We start from the raw sequence: 16522 nt of genomic DNA, 5'->3' as shown, positions 1-16522 counted from the left end.
CTTCGCTCTTAGTTTGGAAAGTTCTTTTATCGTAAGATCCTCGTGTGACAACAGATTCTGTTTTATGGTCATTGTCTTAGAATTAATGGCCACTCCTAGAAACACCAGACACGGTGTAAAAGAACAGACTTGTTCTTGTTTCTTTAAAAACTTAATTTCTGTACTGAACAGAGGTAGGTATGAAAGTCCTTGTCTTGACTTGTCCCTGCTCTAAAAGTCATACCCTTGTGTTATGTGACAGCCGAAACATACTGGCGTAGAACATTTTCAGAAAAGTTTTGAGACACAAGAAAGGACTGGTACTCTTATCGCAGCTTCGAGAAGGACAGGAACTATCGGTCATTACAGCTCGTCTTGGAGGAAATTGCATAACTTTTGTTCTAAATAAAATTCTTTCTCCTAAATACCCCGTGGAGAGTATTTTAGATTTTCTAGTCTTTTTTTGAGCAATGTGCACAATAGGCCCACACCTGTCGGTAAACATCTCAGATTTTTATCTCTTATGATAATTGTGATGTATAAATGGTTCTTCTTTTTTTTTTTAGAACTAACAGTGAGTATGTACACATCGAAAAGTGTCTGTACCGTCTATTTCACTTTCAATAACAGCAGCCAATAGGGTTTCGAGTTTAGACAAACTTTCTCATAGTACATACTAAAGTATATCGTCCCGAAAATAAGAAAAAGAAGAACAGACCCGCAATTAAGTTTTACAAATTTTCAGAGGGCAAATCTCTGTGTAAGGGGAAAGTAAAAGTACTTATTTTTAATTCTTAGCCAGTTATGTAAGTTCTCACCATGAAATCTCTACTTATATGCTTTCAAGGTGGCTAAAAAAATTCTTTATGAAGTTAGGATATATATTATTAAGTTCACAGCGCACTCAACAAGGTCAAAACCCACTTTTAAAGTAAAAGTAGCGGGTGTCTTTGTGTCCGACATTCTCAAGCAGACCCATTGGTCAGGAAAATCTAGTTTTTAGATATTTTTCCACAAAGACGTTAAGGACTCAGCCCTTAACGTTCAAAGCGCACTCTTGTCTAATAAGTTTAAAAGAGAGGGGATTGAGGCTATGGTCTCTATATGTGTTGCTAGAAGGATGATGTCTGGTATTAGCTCGGTGTAGATTTAGCAGAATGCAATTGCAGGTTACGTAAAGGTGCGTAGCGCTCACAAGACATGAACTGGTAATGCCCATCCTCCTGTTCTGTATGTACAGTCGACACTTGATATCTCGAATACTCGTTATCCCTTTTTCGTTAGTACCCTGAGAGTTCCAGATATCGAACGTCGACTGTACGTAATAGCACTACCTTTTTACTTGTATTTAAAATAATGATGCAAAAGACCCATTGTACATATGTACGACAAAGGATACTAGTGCATTTCTTATCATTTATATTTTCCGTAAATAAAGTTTCTCCACGTTACATGATTATTATTTACTCCTCCCGAGACGTTTAGTTGCATTGTGTTTATAATATCCCGCAGTTGCTACAAGCTTCATCGCACGCATGTCTACAAGGAACCAATCATGAATCAAACCTTTCAATACTATTTTTTTCGGAATGCTATCTCGGAATTATACTGTTTTGTTCAGTTTCGATTGAACCCTCTAAATCTGTCGCCAAATGAACGATGTCAATGAATTATACGCAAGCCTGAGACATTCTTTAAGAAGAGGGTGAGTCATGATCTTAATATCCTTTTATTTATTACGGTAGCCGACAACAGTAAATATTACGGTAGAAAATTTAAAATTAAAACGTTCGGTAAAGATAACATTTAGACCAGAAAACATTTGTTAACAAAATAAATAACATTGTAACCTAAGATTTAAAAAATACCTTAGTTAACCTGTAAACTGTTTGTTCACTTTTGATAAAATCTACAGCAAATTTTCTATCATAGATTGGTTAATAACCTTTGGTTCCATCTTTTTCTCTTTTTTATATCCAAACTAAGAGAATTCAAACATTCTCCGTCTATAAAAATTAGGAACGTTCGTAGCTCTTGTATAAAAAACAATGCATGAATAATTACGGAATACTATCAAAAATATAGTTTATCAAGGAAATACTAAGTTCAGTTTTCATTTTATCCACCCCTTTGATGGACGATAGCATATCATGTTTTGGAACAAAGTAGTAAGGAAGCATTTTGTCTTCTTTTGCGAACTTCTTCAATTTTGAAAAGATATCTTTGCACGTGACGTTGTGTTCCCTTGATGAACTTCGACTCTCTTCTAGAACATGAAAGAAGGTCATCTTTAATAAATAGGTACCAATCATATGTTTTGGTTGAAATGTAACAGTTTTGATTTCCGAAGAAGTAGAACTGCTTGCAGTGTCATCATCTTCGATAAAACAGTCAAAAATATTGTCCTCTGTCAATACTTTCGGACAAGTAAAGCCCTCTTTTCCTTGGTTAATAGCAACGCATGTGTCATCTACTTCGGCACCATGTGCTTTATTTTCGGCGGGAATAGATTCAATTTGAGTGACATTTGGAGGAGGTTCTAGTAGGGTATCAGTAATGCTATCTTCAATGTCGTTTACAACATCGTCTAAACTTGTAACTGATCCTTCTTGACTTTCCTCCTTTTTCTCCGAAAATAGATCCGAGTCATCGTAAATAGTTATCATTGCAGACGCTCCAGCGAAAAGTATTATTTTAGATCCAGTATACACCTTATTCTCTTCCTGAGTTAAACTTCTGAAAATAGCCTGCTCTGCCAAGGAAAAAGATAATCTCCATTTTCCTTCTTTACAGACGAGATGACAGCCATTTGATTTGATTTTATCTGTGATAAGGGCACTTTGGTTTAGAGCAATAACGTTTGGCCATTCTTTAATAAACAAAGCTGGTACTAAATCGACAGATATAGTTAGTTGCTTGTCTTTCAGACCTGTCCACTGAAGTTTGATGTTGCATGTGACTGTATTTGGGTTAATGAATGTATCATCTATATATGTGTGCTCTGTGAGATTTTCCACGTACAATTGAGAGCAACCTGATTCATATCTCATTTGTGATAACGCCCTTCGAGCTGTGATTACAAATGCTGACAAAACTTTCCCGCTCTTTAATTCTCCGTCGACACAGAAGCTTTGTAATTCATATTGGTGGGAAGAACTTGTATTTTCCATCATTGTGATGTCATTAAAAGTTGATGAATCTAATATAACGGGGTGGAAATGATGTTGGAATCTATCGAGAATTATCATGAAGTCGTATTCGCAAGGGTCCTCAACTTTAGCATTTTCGTAACTGCTACCTGACGGAAGTAATGTACCTTGAAACCTAACATCTATTTCTGCAATAATACTAACCCACTTTATGATAAAACATTCCACAGCTTCTTTCATTTTCTTTACTTCCTTACTGAATGGAATGCTACCTATTCCAGGGATAGTATGCACATTCTTCAAATACGACTCCATGTTATTATTTGCAACTGCTTTCATGTATGGAATAAAGTCAGACGGAAATATTCCTGTGTCAAAAGCATCGTTTAAAATCTTAGATTGCGGTAATATAACATTGAAAATATCATCGATTGGTGAATTCTTTAGAAATATTTCATCTTCAACTTCCACCGAAGCGTCCTCTGGTATGTTTAAAGCCGATTTAAAACAACCCGTTCCAAACCTCTTAGCTGTATGGTAAAAATGTCGTACCATAGCATGCTGTTCTGGTAGTTCTCCTGAGTCATCTCTTGCATTTTCATCAGCGCCTGCTTCGATCAATAAAGACACAATTTCAGGTGTACCTCCGTACGATGCGTAATGTAAAGGTGTCGAATTGAAGATATCTTTTGTGTTAGGGTCTGCTTCGTAAGCGAGTAAAAGTTCAACAACATCTACCCTCTTGTAAGCCGCGGCAGTATGCAGTGGTGTCACACCATTTTGATCTGATGTGTTAATACATGTTTTATCTTTGCGTAATATTGCTTCGATAAGACTATAATTTCCGACTGATGCCGCGTTACAAAGAATTGTTCTGCCATCTCTATCAGGGATACTCGGGTTTGCTTCGTAATCTAGTAGCAGATTGATGATGTCATATTGTTCAGAGTATAGTAAATGTTGCTGAGGAGTTGTTCCACAATTGTCACGCACGTTACACATTGATCCTGCCTTTAACAGCATTTGCACAAAAATAGTTTGTTCTTTAACAGCGTGATGTAATGGAGTTCTACCCTCGTAATCGGGAATGTTTACCTCCGCTCCATGATCCAGCAACATCTGTAAAACCTCCGATAGTATTGCAGGAGGTTTTCCCAACTGAGTCCCATAAAGAAAAAAAACATGAAGAGAAGAATATTCATATATGTCTTGGATGTTCGGTGAAGCACCAGCTTCGAGAAGAATTTTCAACATATCCACAAGATCTTTGTCGTTAGAAAAAAAGAGGTCGCGTTTTCCTACTATAAATGGCCAGGAATGTAACGGAGTCTGCAATTTGTCGTTTTGTGCATTTGGATCAACACCTGATTTCAGTAATAGTTGAGAAATTACAGGACTGATTGATAAATGCAACGCAGTATTTCCAAACGGATCCTTTACATACACGTCTTTTCCAATGTCAATGTATTCTCTGATAAATTCAATATCACCTTCACACACAGCCTGTAGAAACGACATTGTCTCAATCTAAAGTAAGTACAAATAGCTGAGATAATAGCAACAACAGCAACGTCCAACCATGCCTCTCGCTCACCTCAAATCATGTGACTATGTCTATTGTTTTAGGTAAAGGTCTCAATATGCTGAGACCTTCATCGCTATATATCATTGCATATTATCTTTAATGACAAAAACGTATAAAAGAAATTACGATGAGTGACAAATTCAAAGTCCAGAAACAAACCTCAAAGACAAGTCCAAAAATGCATGCTTTATGGAATGTCAAGTACTTTGATTGAATAAAATTAAATAAGTAACACCAGATTGAGCGAATTTTGTGTTTTTCTTATTCACAATTATTAAACGAAACAGATGATTAATTTTCTCGAAAATGATGTTGTTATATAGTACAACGAAATTTACCACGAGCAGAATCTTGATTAGAAAAATTACTGGTTTGTCGTGATAATTTTAGAGGTCGTTACATGGCTTGTTGAATGATAAACAAGTAAGAAATAAAATGTCTATCAGGAACACTAAAAGAAGTAATAAAAAGAAAGGATTTTAATTTGCTACAGATGGTTTTCAATCGAAAAACTTAAATGAAAAAATAAATTTGTTTTTTTTTACTCAGAAAAAACAAAAAAAAAAAACACAAAAAACAATGACCTACTTATTTTTAAACACCTAAAAAAAAAGAAGCCAACTTTGCACTTTTTTAAATGGGTCATATTGCAAAAGTTATAACAAAAGTTGCTAAGTTGTGTTGTCGGACTTTTTTCTGTCCGACCTTGAATCTGTTACACGCCGAAGTTCTTGTTTTTTTATGAGTTTTTGTTATTAAAGATAATTATGTGAGTGTGTATAGCGATGAAGATATCAAACAATAGACATAGCCACGTGATTTGACGCGCGCGAGAAAAAATTTAAAAATGGTAGCTTGAGGTAAACAAACACGAGAGAAAATAGGGAGTTATTTAATTAGCTATCACGCGAAAAGCAGGGATGCATCGCATTATCAGCGTAATATAACTTTCCATATGAAATATATTTATGATAAAAGAAGTTTATGAAATAAATTTCTGATCCGAAGTGTCAAAACCAAGCTACTTTTAAGATACGTTAGGAAGTTGTCTGTTAATAAAGAAGGTTATGCAGAATATAATTTACCTATAAGTGAATGAAATAGACATTGCATAGACAGTGTTTTTCACCTTTCTTATAAATAAAGCTGGTCAGCCTCGTAGCTCGCTTAGCTACCTGCGTCTGTTATCTAAATGTTTTCTTGAGGATATTTATTGTTGTCGCGAGTAACACGCATTGTTATTTAATAAAGAAAGTTGCAGACATATCTGGGAAGAAAGAGCAGAATCATTTTTTGTTTTGCCCTTACATACTTGTATTTTTTCGTATAAAAATGATAGCTTGACGACAACAACAAAAATGGTAGCTTGATTACAACAGAAAAATGGTAGCTTCATTACAACAACAAACACAACGTAAAAAACAGAGCAAAAATTTTAACTTAAAAAATACCTTGTTATTTCTTATTTGTTGTTTAAAATCTTTTCCGACATGTATATATATATATATATTGAAGTGAGTGAACTTTAAAGATCAACTAAACTAAAGTGAAAGTAATTGATAGAAGTTATTTTAAAAAACAAAACCTAGTTTTTACGTGATAATAGGACACCATAAAGTGGTTGAAAGGTATTAGTCAGCCTTTTTCATAGGGAAGTGGTATCCAACCTTTAAAAAGTTAAGAAAGTTCAATATTTAAAGGCTTTAAGAAATTGTTATGTTTTTTTAGAGGAATATGATTTTATATAGGACTACTTTTTGCTTTTATACCATTCACAGTTAAACGACTTAATTGAGCGAAGAAAAGGGATTGTTCAAAATCCGCGAACTAAGAGTTAAATTGATTTTTTCATCTGTGTACAGGCACAAAATTCACCTAAAGTTGCAGTCTCAAGCAGCTTTTATAATAAATGTTGGTTTAGATGGTGCAGTTTCACAACCAACTGCTGAAATAACAGCATAGCAACGCCCAAATCAGAATTTCAATGTTTAACGCTTTACAATAAATAAATCCCACTTTTGGCCCTCCCAAGAATATATTTTGTACAACCAGTAAAAAAATGCGTTAACAGGTTAGCCTCTGAAGTAAACTCGTCAAAGTTTACTCGTCATCTTTGCGCCATTTGTCGATTCATAAGACAATGTTTTATTTCCCGCCTAACTACCAGAACTCTGCGACACAAGAATTATCAAGATCAAAATTTCTTCTTTTGAGGCAGATATCAGTGCCACCTAAAACTTAAACGTAACCATTTTTTTTATTTGGTGCTTTGCCTTTGAGTTATTTGTTGAGGGAGTGCTAGTGTCTTTTTTGCCCCCGTTTCCTTCCTAGAAATTCTGAATCAGTACCAAGAAAGGTGATTCAACGTTGAAAAAATCTGTTTTTCCAATTTATTAACGTGGTCCTTGATGCGTTTGGATCCTCAAATGTTGTTCAGTTTTCTAGTTTGGCGCAAAGTGACAAAAAATCACATTTGCCCAAATTTTTGCCCAGCAATGGGTAATCTTGACAACTAAGCAAAAAGGGTTATGCCCTGATGCATAATGCCGCATGATATAATATCCTTATCAAGTAATTTGGGAAATAGCAGTCCCCTTGTGATTTAGTGTCTGTCTACACGAACCCTCTTAAGGTCTTTTTAACGAATTTTTCGTAGCTGTCTGGGTAGCTACCAGAACTGTTGGGTAGATAAGAAAAGTCATTCAAAACTTTTTTACTAAAACACGTTAGATTTTTAAATATATTGTTCTACATGTCTTATTCGTTGGATATAGTGATAGATACTGACATTTATGTTTCATCATTCAGTCTTTCTTATGACCAAGGTTTCACAGGCAACCTCGAACAGAATATTTGTAGCTTTTTTCATATTATCATTTCAAGAGACCGTAGAGGCCTGAGTTCAAAGTTGTTTTTCCACGTTATCATATGGCTAAGTATACCATCGCGTACACACACACTATTTTTGGTTTAAACCTCAAAATTCTTAACGCCACAGACCCGGGATCCATTCTCGACCCTAAGGTAAAGAGCTCTGGTGACGAGAATACCAGAATTCCGAGAAGAGAAGAAAAGAGAATAGAAGAGAAAAGAATAGAAAAGAGATAATAGCACACTTGGTTAATTATATATCCTGTTTTGATGTCAAATTTGTTATCATTGCTTTGTTCTCACTTTTCTGTATCGTGGTTGTTAACAGCATTTCTGCATCACCGTATAATCTTTTCTGACGTCTGCTCCCGTCTAGCTTTAGTTGTCAGAAACATTTTGTCTATAAATCCGATTATTAATGAACAATATCTTTCTAATGTAAGCCTTGGTGAGTAACCAGATAAAGGGGATAAATAAAAAAAGTATTAAATGAAAGAGAAAACAAACGATCATTGTCCACAGGGTTTGTTGGCTAATGTCAAAGCATCCAGCGCTTAGTTGACGGCTCACGATGTCAAGAAGGGAAAAATTCCTGAAAACGAGTTTGCAAACAAACAAAACAAAGCAGGCAATTTGAAAATATTTTCAGCTTCACCTACCCATAATAGTAAAATTTAATGTTTTAATCTCTTAAGAAAAAGCTGAAATATTTTTATATACGTTCGAAAGAGTATTTAAAAACATCAGGGCTGTCCAACGTGATTATTGTTAATTAATATCTCATTCATGCAGCCACAGAGATCGACCTTGTCATTAACTACCATAGCAATTAGCAAGCATGGTAATTGCTAACCTCTCATTAAGTTACCACTTAATTATGTGATAGCTAAACTTACATACATTCTTTCTTTATCGCGAAATGTTTCATCATCAGCACGGGGTTAAGTCCTTCAAAAATATCAAATTTTAAAAATAGATAAGAGACTCACAAAAAAGAGCAAGAAAACACGTTGACCGTCATAAATACATAAATTTAGTCTTCACATAGAGGTGTAAATGGTTATGCTCTGAAGAAGCGAATAGAATTAAGAAAGTTAAACTGGTAAAAGGAAGTGGAGAAACTTAACTTACATAAAGCCCTGTCTAAAATTTCATGTTGCTTACAAAAAAATGTTAAACTTTAATTCACTTCGTCATCTTGTAATAAATCCCAGATTAAGTTTTATTCATTCTAAATCCCCTTTAATGAGACTAAGAGAGTGAAAGACACAAAGAAACTTGTTCCTAGGTATCTTTCTCGCTTTGTAAAATTGGAAAGGCCTCTTTATTTCCGAGCAAACCTTGTTCCCAAGGAATTTTGCCTTTTTGATTAAATTCTTCGTAATAACAGTTCAGGGGTCAAGAGACCCTGGGGTCAAGAGACTCTGGGGTCAAGGATGACTATTTAAAGAACGTTATTCCGAGAGAATCGCAAGAATAGGTTTTTTTTGAATTTTTATTGATTGTATGCGATATATTCCCATAATGCAGTAAATTTACATAATCAAAAAATTTAAATAATGCATAAGACATTCAATTGGATAATGCGTATTTACATAATGTATTTTTTTGTTTTTGATGTCAAGGTTTAGTCAAGGTAAACAAATGCAACGTCCGTTATGTTATTAACAAACAAGAGGAAAAACCAAATACACAAAAAGTCAATAAAGAGTTGATGGCTTTTTATTTTTCTCAGAGGTGTTAAAAAAAGAAAAAAAGAGTCTAAACAAACGGTTTCTACTCATAGTGACCTTGGAGAATTTGAGAACGAGGAAACACTTTCTTATCATGAACTGTTGTAAAGTACAACCTTGTCCCCAAGGCTTGTTAGGTTTTTCTCCGTCTCATTATAAAAGACTTGGCAAGCCCCGAAGACGAGGTTGGAAATGAGGTACTGAACCCCATGAAGGTTTTAAGTTGACTTTACACCATCACGGGTTGGCCACCAAACTTGTGTTATTACAATTTTATTTCCTGGCCTCCTAATTTTATCATTATTAGAAGAGAAAATCTGTAGAAATACAAAGAATCTTTAAAGCAACAACAAGCAGTAGCCAATCATAACAACTATATTCGTGTCGCCTTTATAATGATTCCTTTAACTTTTTGTTTGCATAAACAACACTAGGATGGAGATTTTTTTTTTGTTATGTGGGCATTTTTTACAGGAGGAGACATAAGCGGGAGAAATCCACAAAAATGTAATTAACTGATTACAAATCTTCTTCATACTTACCTCCAAATAATAACTTCATTACTAACTTACATTTTGCGTTTTTTGTAGGCATGCTTGCTTAAAATAGTAACATCTTAAAGACCTGTCTCATTTCTATTCAAGCATCTTTCTCAAAAAAATATCTTTTCCCGCTACTAATTTTTTTTCACTCTTACTGGCGCTACGCTTAGTCTAAACTTTTATCTCTGCGTCTAAACACAACGTCGGAGCTTTCGAAAGAACGAAGTTAGTTATTTAGCGGTACTAAAGAATTTTAAAAATTAGGTCTGTCGTTTAACAACGCCACTTTGATAATACTTGAAACTTGCTTTTTTTGTTTTCTTTCCATAAAATATTCTGCCTACTAACTTTTTTTAAAATATGTTTATATCTCGAAACGAAGTCGTAATCAAAACAAAATGAGCAAACATAAGAAATATGGTGTAGTTGGCGCCATAATTATTTGTGAAAGATGCCAGCACACGGTGAAGAACTGGTTAAAATAAGGGCAGGTAAACAACAGCTATGGCCCATATGTAAAGGTAAAACAGCATGTAAGATGGAGTGTTAATGCAAGTTTCCACTTTTCCGTTTTCCAACACGGAAACGGAAAGAGAAACAGGAAAAAACAATTTCCACTTAAAGGCGGGCTTTCAATTGGGTTTTAATTAATCCAAAAACACAAAAAAACCCCGACAAAATACAGTAAACAACCATTACAAATCCAGTTGCTTTATTTTCATGTCGATCTTATACTGATTCCTCTATTTTTTGTTTGCATAACCCACACAATCTATTCGGAAAATGTTTATTGAGACTTTGAATATACTGCTAGCAGGAGAACTCCACTTCAAAGGTGTAATTAACCGATTATGAATCTTCTCAGCATCTTAGCATAATGCTTGTTTTAAATAAGTGTAATTAATAACTTACATTTTGTATTTTTTTTATAATTGCTTGCTTCAAATGGTATCGTCTTGAATGTCTGTTTCATTTCCATTTATACATCTTCCTTGAGGACATGTCTTTGTTCCTAAAGTTCCTTTACTCTCACTGGCGCGACGCTTATTCTAAACACAGTGTCGGCGAGAAAATATTTTTGGAACATAAGAATGAGGTTGTTGTTTAGATTCAGTGAAGTGTTTTAAAGACCGAACCAGTCGTTTAGCGGTGACTTTTTAATGATGTGAAACTTGCTTTTCTTGTTTTTCGTTTCATAAATATCTGCGAGCGAACATTCTTTTGGAACATACGTAAAAACACAGTGCTTGGTGATGCCAGATTTTACGAAAAAGAGATTGGCTAGCGCTTTTACCTTGAGGAGGAAGTGGTTCGAGTGGAAAATCACCCTTGCTTTTACGGGCTCGAAAGATATTACCTGCCCCCCAAACACAATTGGTCCTGTAGGATGGAGTGTTAGAATCCTCTTTGTAATGGTTATCACGTGCGCGGGATTTGTGCATATGCAGCAAACGAAGTGCACAATCAAAACAAACCATCTTTTGAAAGATTTGTGACACATATTAACAAGGAGTTGTCCGCTTTCACGAGAATGATATGGCTTCAAGTATATTTCTAACACTAGTAATATTATGCCTGGGTAAGTACAGTAAGAATTATTACTTAAAAAACTTTGCAATATTTTTAAACATGGTTAGCTAGCTCAGCACGCATGTAAATATTTAGCTACCCAGCTAGCAAAAAGAAGATTATTTCGAGTGGTTACTCTTGAAATAGAAATATTAGGTAACAGGCTCCAATGAAATTTATAGCAAGCTAGCCAAGCTAGTTACTTATGTTAAAGGTTTCCATCCTAAAGAGTTGGTAAAAATTTAGTTCTGTATAAATATTGTTAGAAGGGTATTTTGTGCAGGAGTAGATCCTTGTTTATATAAGTTTCACCTTTTTCATCACCTTTATGAGATAACAACCTCCTTACTGTTGTCATTCCCCTTAAAGTGGCCAACAGTTTGTAAAGCACAAAATTTAGCATTATTTTTATTATATAACCTATAGCTATACTGTCTGTGTTATATTATGTGATTATCTAAAAAAACAGCTCTAGCGACAATCTTGCAACTCCCCTCGCTACATAACAATATCGCTTTTATTGTAAGCTGGTATTTACAGAGGCTGCCTACAAAGTGAAATTCTGTATATAATTTAGACATTCACAGAATTTGAATTGTATATGCTGTATGTTTTTTAACACAAATTTTTGTATAAAGGCATTGTCTTTCAAATTTCCAACGTAGATACATACTGGAATGAAATAATAATGGAAATCAGTTCATTTCCTTGCTTATTGTTTTCAGTTTTAGCAGGCATTAATGCAAGATTTACACTGTCCTTGTTAGATGTTATTATAGAAGTAAACCTGTTTGACTGTATCATAATTCACTATATATATATGCAGTGGGAAAAGAAATTTGCAAAAGAATTTTATCTGGCTAGTCCTGCAGAGCTTTTAGAGATAGATTGATAGATAGATGTGCATATTTTACATGGCTAGCCTCATAAATATTAAGAAATATATAATGGCTCTCATGGAAATAAAAGACAGGGTTTTTGCTTCCAGAAGGGGCCATTTTCCATTGATTGGATAGGGCCAGACAACTTTATGCAACATCCAACCGCCCACTCAGTCTATCATCTCCCCAATTTCCCTCCCAGTTGCTATAGTAACATCAACTTGCTTATATGGAATTGCTGCTAAGGGGCAGTACATACTTAACATTGATTCATATTTAACCCTAGGCTGACTGTCTTGGTCGGACACCCCCTTTCAGATCTCAAAATTATTGAATAGTCCTGATCCTTTTAATCCACGAGCAAGCCTATTCATAGCCAACCTGATCATACTAGCTAGTTCACTGACTCCTGACTTACTTAAAAGAACTACGTAGACATTAACCTCTTTTGCCTGGCCCATTTGTCATTGGTAACCAGGTCTTACACAAGAAATCCAGCCATGCAGCTCTTAACTAATGTGAAGGTGAACGCCGACGGAGCATGGATGAAGCAAGTATGCAAAACTGCACTTACAGACGGATCAGACATTTTATCATGGATTTAATTGTATATAATTTTTTCATTTGACAAAACAATTGAAAACCATAGCAGGTACAAATTTAATGGTTTCTTTCTTTATGCTACAAGTGTGATTTAAACAATTTTAAAAACGATGTATTAAATTAGAAATGTATTATGAAAATGACAGAATAGTCATCTATACTATTTTGGACGTGTAGAAAAGGACGTAGACGCTCAATCATCGTGTTTGGGGTTCACGTTTTAAAATGTCCCCCACTTTTCTACCGCAAAAGCAACATTGCATGTGTAACATCCTTTGCACGTGCGTTTTACATCGCATGCGTTACTTAATTCAAATATTTCTGAAAAAGAGTGATGCGTGGTATGATCTAACAAAGACTTGTTGACGAAATAAATAAGTGGCTAGCAAGATTAGTAAGTTGGAAAGAGTACTTTTATTTTTGTGCAGTCTATAAATCACTATGGCAAAATTTTTGCCATCGTAAAGGCTGACCACAATGCCGTCATGGATTCAGAGGGCAGCTTTTTTATATGAGAACTGAAAATCCAGATTTACAAAAACTATATTATATTTTTATATGGTTCTTGACATCCCACAGCCATACTGAAATATTTTTGTCCTTTATTCTGAAATGCCAGTCATAGCATTAAAGATCACTGAAACTACAGTTGACCGCAATTCATGATCTCACATTTCTCACACATTAAAATGCAAACTAGAAAAATATTTGAGTTATAAAAGGTTAAATTTTCAAGCAGAATAGAAACGAAAGAAACAAATCCTCCATTTGCATTACCCACAGTTGGCTTAGTTAAGAACAGAACTGTCACTCTGCCTAGTTGTCAGAACAATAGCATAATTTCACATTTTAAGCTGTTTTTTAAGGTAAACAGGAATTTCTTTTAACCATAACCCTAACTGATACCATGTCTTCGATCTGGATAGACTGGTGTCAGTTTAAATGTATATATAATAATTACTATAAAATGATTATTGAATCAAATATGTGAAGTAATCTGCATAAGTGTTCCACTTGTGAACAAAAAAGATTGTGTAACTTAATTAACTAGATGTTTAAAAGTTTAGCAACAAAAGGTTGTCGTAAAATTTGATCTTTACAATCACTACATAAATAACAGAACAGATATTTTAATGCAAACTAAATTAGGAAGAGCAATCTTTAGTATGTAATTAATAAAAGTCACTTTCAATGTGGCAACTTTAAAATAAGTATTAAATTATATAACTTGTTTATGTTTTGCAAAAAAATCATGGCAAGTAAAGCATTTTTCAGAATGTTATAAATCTCTTTTGACAGTAGTCCTGAACTTTTAGAAGTTACAGAAGAGACATTTTTATAAGACAAGCAGTTAGTCGTTTACCATCTTTTACTTAAAGACAGATGTCAAAGGAAAAAAGTTTAAAAGCTAATTTTAATAATGACTAAAAAACCTGCACAAAGGTTTCATATTTCCCCCCAAACATATTATTAAAGATAAAATCTTTGTGATTATTAAAGTAAGAGATCTTTTTAAAAACTTTAAATTTGATTTATTTTGAAGGTTATGTAATAGGATCTTTCCTTTGCTGTTATGGACTTTTTTATATTCATCATTCTATGTGGGGTATCTCCTTGACAAACACAAACAAAGTTTGATAAACATTTTTTTTTAGAAAATGTCAGACATTTTTGCTATGTTAAATAGCAGAAACATTAACAAACATTTATATAGTTGCAAAATTTCATTAGTAGAAGGGGAGTAAACCTGTTAATAAGTGTATACAACTGGTACAGTTATTAACAGGTTAACTCCCATTGTACTGTGAGAAAACGGACAAAGCTAATATCCTTTAGATTAAAATTACATCTGTAGTTTCGTAGTTAATTTATTAAAGATTTTTCGTCTAAAAATACTATTCATGTTGTTGATTAGCAATTTTAAGTCTAACAATTGGGGGGAGATTATCTGGCCACAAAGTGGTCCTTCTGGCATATGAAAATAAGGTTTATCTAAGAATATTAGTCAGTAGTCCGCGTTTGCTAGTTCTTGAAATACTATACATTTTATGTTTCCTTAGAGTATAGCTAATAAAAGAGAAAAATCTGTGTTTGTATTTTTACATTCACACATTGTTAGTGAAAATCTAACTCGGCACTTATTTACCTAAACTATATACAAGATGTTTAACATCTGCAATAAATCTGTGTATTTATTGGATTTTCTTAAATTTTCAGTATGTACACAGATCCCTTCAAATATGTCATTGTTCATGGAGATAAAAAAAGCTTTTATATATGCTGGTCGATAAGGCCTATATAAAAGTCTACTTGAGCCGGAGAGCAATGGTTGTTTTAGATGGTTTCCTGACATCAGCATAAAAATTTAGCGAAATTTAGTTTATCTGTTGTCTGTACTGTGTAGAGTTCAAAACGCTAATCAAAATAATGTGTATATGTTTCTGATGAACGCCTAAGGAGATAAGGGTTTAAAATTTTTTCTAACGTCAGCAATGACCCGCCAACACACAAAAAATTGTATACCTGTTGCCTTAATCGTATAGATCTTGAAAAGCTGATTAAGAAAATAAATAGGATCTTGTATCTAAACGGGTGCAGAGATATTGGGGTGTTTTTTGATGACGTCATCAGCCTGTTCATTCCGAAACGAATTAGGGGATCCAAGTTTGGGGAAATTGGTCCCAGGTGGTCCTCAGATACCCACTTAGTGAAAACCACTGACTTCACCACCTGGTTTTCAAGTTATTTGACATCAAAGTTTTAAATGCATTGTAATGACTTCATTAATTTAATATGTTGATGCCGCCGTGACGTCAGAAAATTTAACATTTAAGACATAAGTTTTTCGGCAACATCAAGGGAAATGAACATATTCACTTTGCCTGCTACAGGCAGACATCACACACATAGTCTCTGTATTATTATAGATTTTTCAAAAATAATACTGTAACCACCTCTCCAAAGGTAATATTTATTTGTCCCCAGTCAAACTAAAAAGTCAGTGCACAAAGATGGTATGGCGCCATTCAGTAATTCAGCTATTCCACAAATTAAACATTTTTGTCACTATTCTTGTTTTTCCTATATTATTTTTGATTTGATGTTAGTTTTTTTTAAAGAAGTTATAAAAAAAGGTTTGTTTAAATTCAAAACTTGTTTTTTCTAATTAAAAATGTGTTTTTGGTTGGCAAGTAAGATTGTAAAGACTGCTGCTTTATAAATGTCCTCATTGTTTTTTTAAACTTACCAATGTGGACACTTTACAACTTTTTATTTTGTTTTAGACACTTCAATCTACATTATTTTAACTTTTTGAGATTAAGGCAGTTCTTTGTTGTGTGCCTTTTGAGAGATTCCTCCATTTCACTTTTTAAATATTTTACAGTTATAATTTTAATTCTTTACTTTTTTTTTAATATGCATTTCAATATGCATTCATTTGTTAGGTTCTTATTTTTATACCATGCAAACACAACACGCATACGCTAAGTTGTACTGTGTAGATGTGAAGAGCATATGTTGTACTTTTTACCTTTACTATCCAAATCATAGGTGTGGCTGTCACAACACTAGCATTTCCCATTTTAATAATGTATATAAGAAAGTCTAA

The 16522-nt window shown here is 34.0% G+C and overlaps 2 protein-coding genes across 2 annotated transcripts in view; one reads left to right on the top strand and one right to left on the bottom strand.

The window, feature by feature from the left end:
- Window positions 1–1633: 1633 nt before the first annotated feature.
- On the bottom strand, window positions 1634–6279 carry LOC130622437 (uncharacterized). Its single transcript, XM_057437900.1, has 2 exons — window positions 6165–6279; window positions 1634–4655 (listed from the first exon to the last, which is right to left on the bottom strand). Exon 2 carries the CDS (start codon window positions 4644–4646, stop codon window positions 2040–2042), a length of 2607 nt encoding a protein of 868 aa, XP_057293883.1. The 5' UTR covers window positions 4647–4655; window positions 6165–6279; the 3' UTR covers window positions 1634–2039.
- A 5004-nt stretch (window positions 6280–11283) lies between these two features.
- Window positions 11284–16522, top strand: part of LOC130622711 (uncharacterized) — a 41858-nt gene continuing 36619 nt past the window's right edge. Inside the window, exon 1 of the mRNA XM_057438209.1 lies at window positions 11284–11438. Coding sequence (XP_057294192.1) covers window positions 11396–11438 — 43 coding nt within the window. The 5' untranslated portion in view covers window positions 11284–11395. The remainder of the gene's footprint in view (window positions 11439–16522) is intronic.

Source organism: Hydractinia symbiolongicarpus, chromosome 12 (assembly GCF_029227915.1).
Source record: "Hydractinia symbiolongicarpus strain clone_291-10 chromosome 12, HSymV2.1, whole genome shotgun sequence".
Taxonomy (NCBI): domain Eukaryota; kingdom Metazoa; phylum Cnidaria; class Hydrozoa; order Anthoathecata; family Hydractiniidae; genus Hydractinia; species Hydractinia symbiolongicarpus.
Note: the sequence above shows the minus strand (reverse complement) of the source record. Positions and strands in the feature narration are given on the sequence as shown.

What these genes read in the sequence shown, in the direction of transcription:
- LOC130622437 (XM_057437900.1), bottom strand. Translation starts at nt 4,646, where the DNA reads ATGTCGTTTCTACAGGCTGTGTGTGAAGGTGATATTGAATTTATCAGA.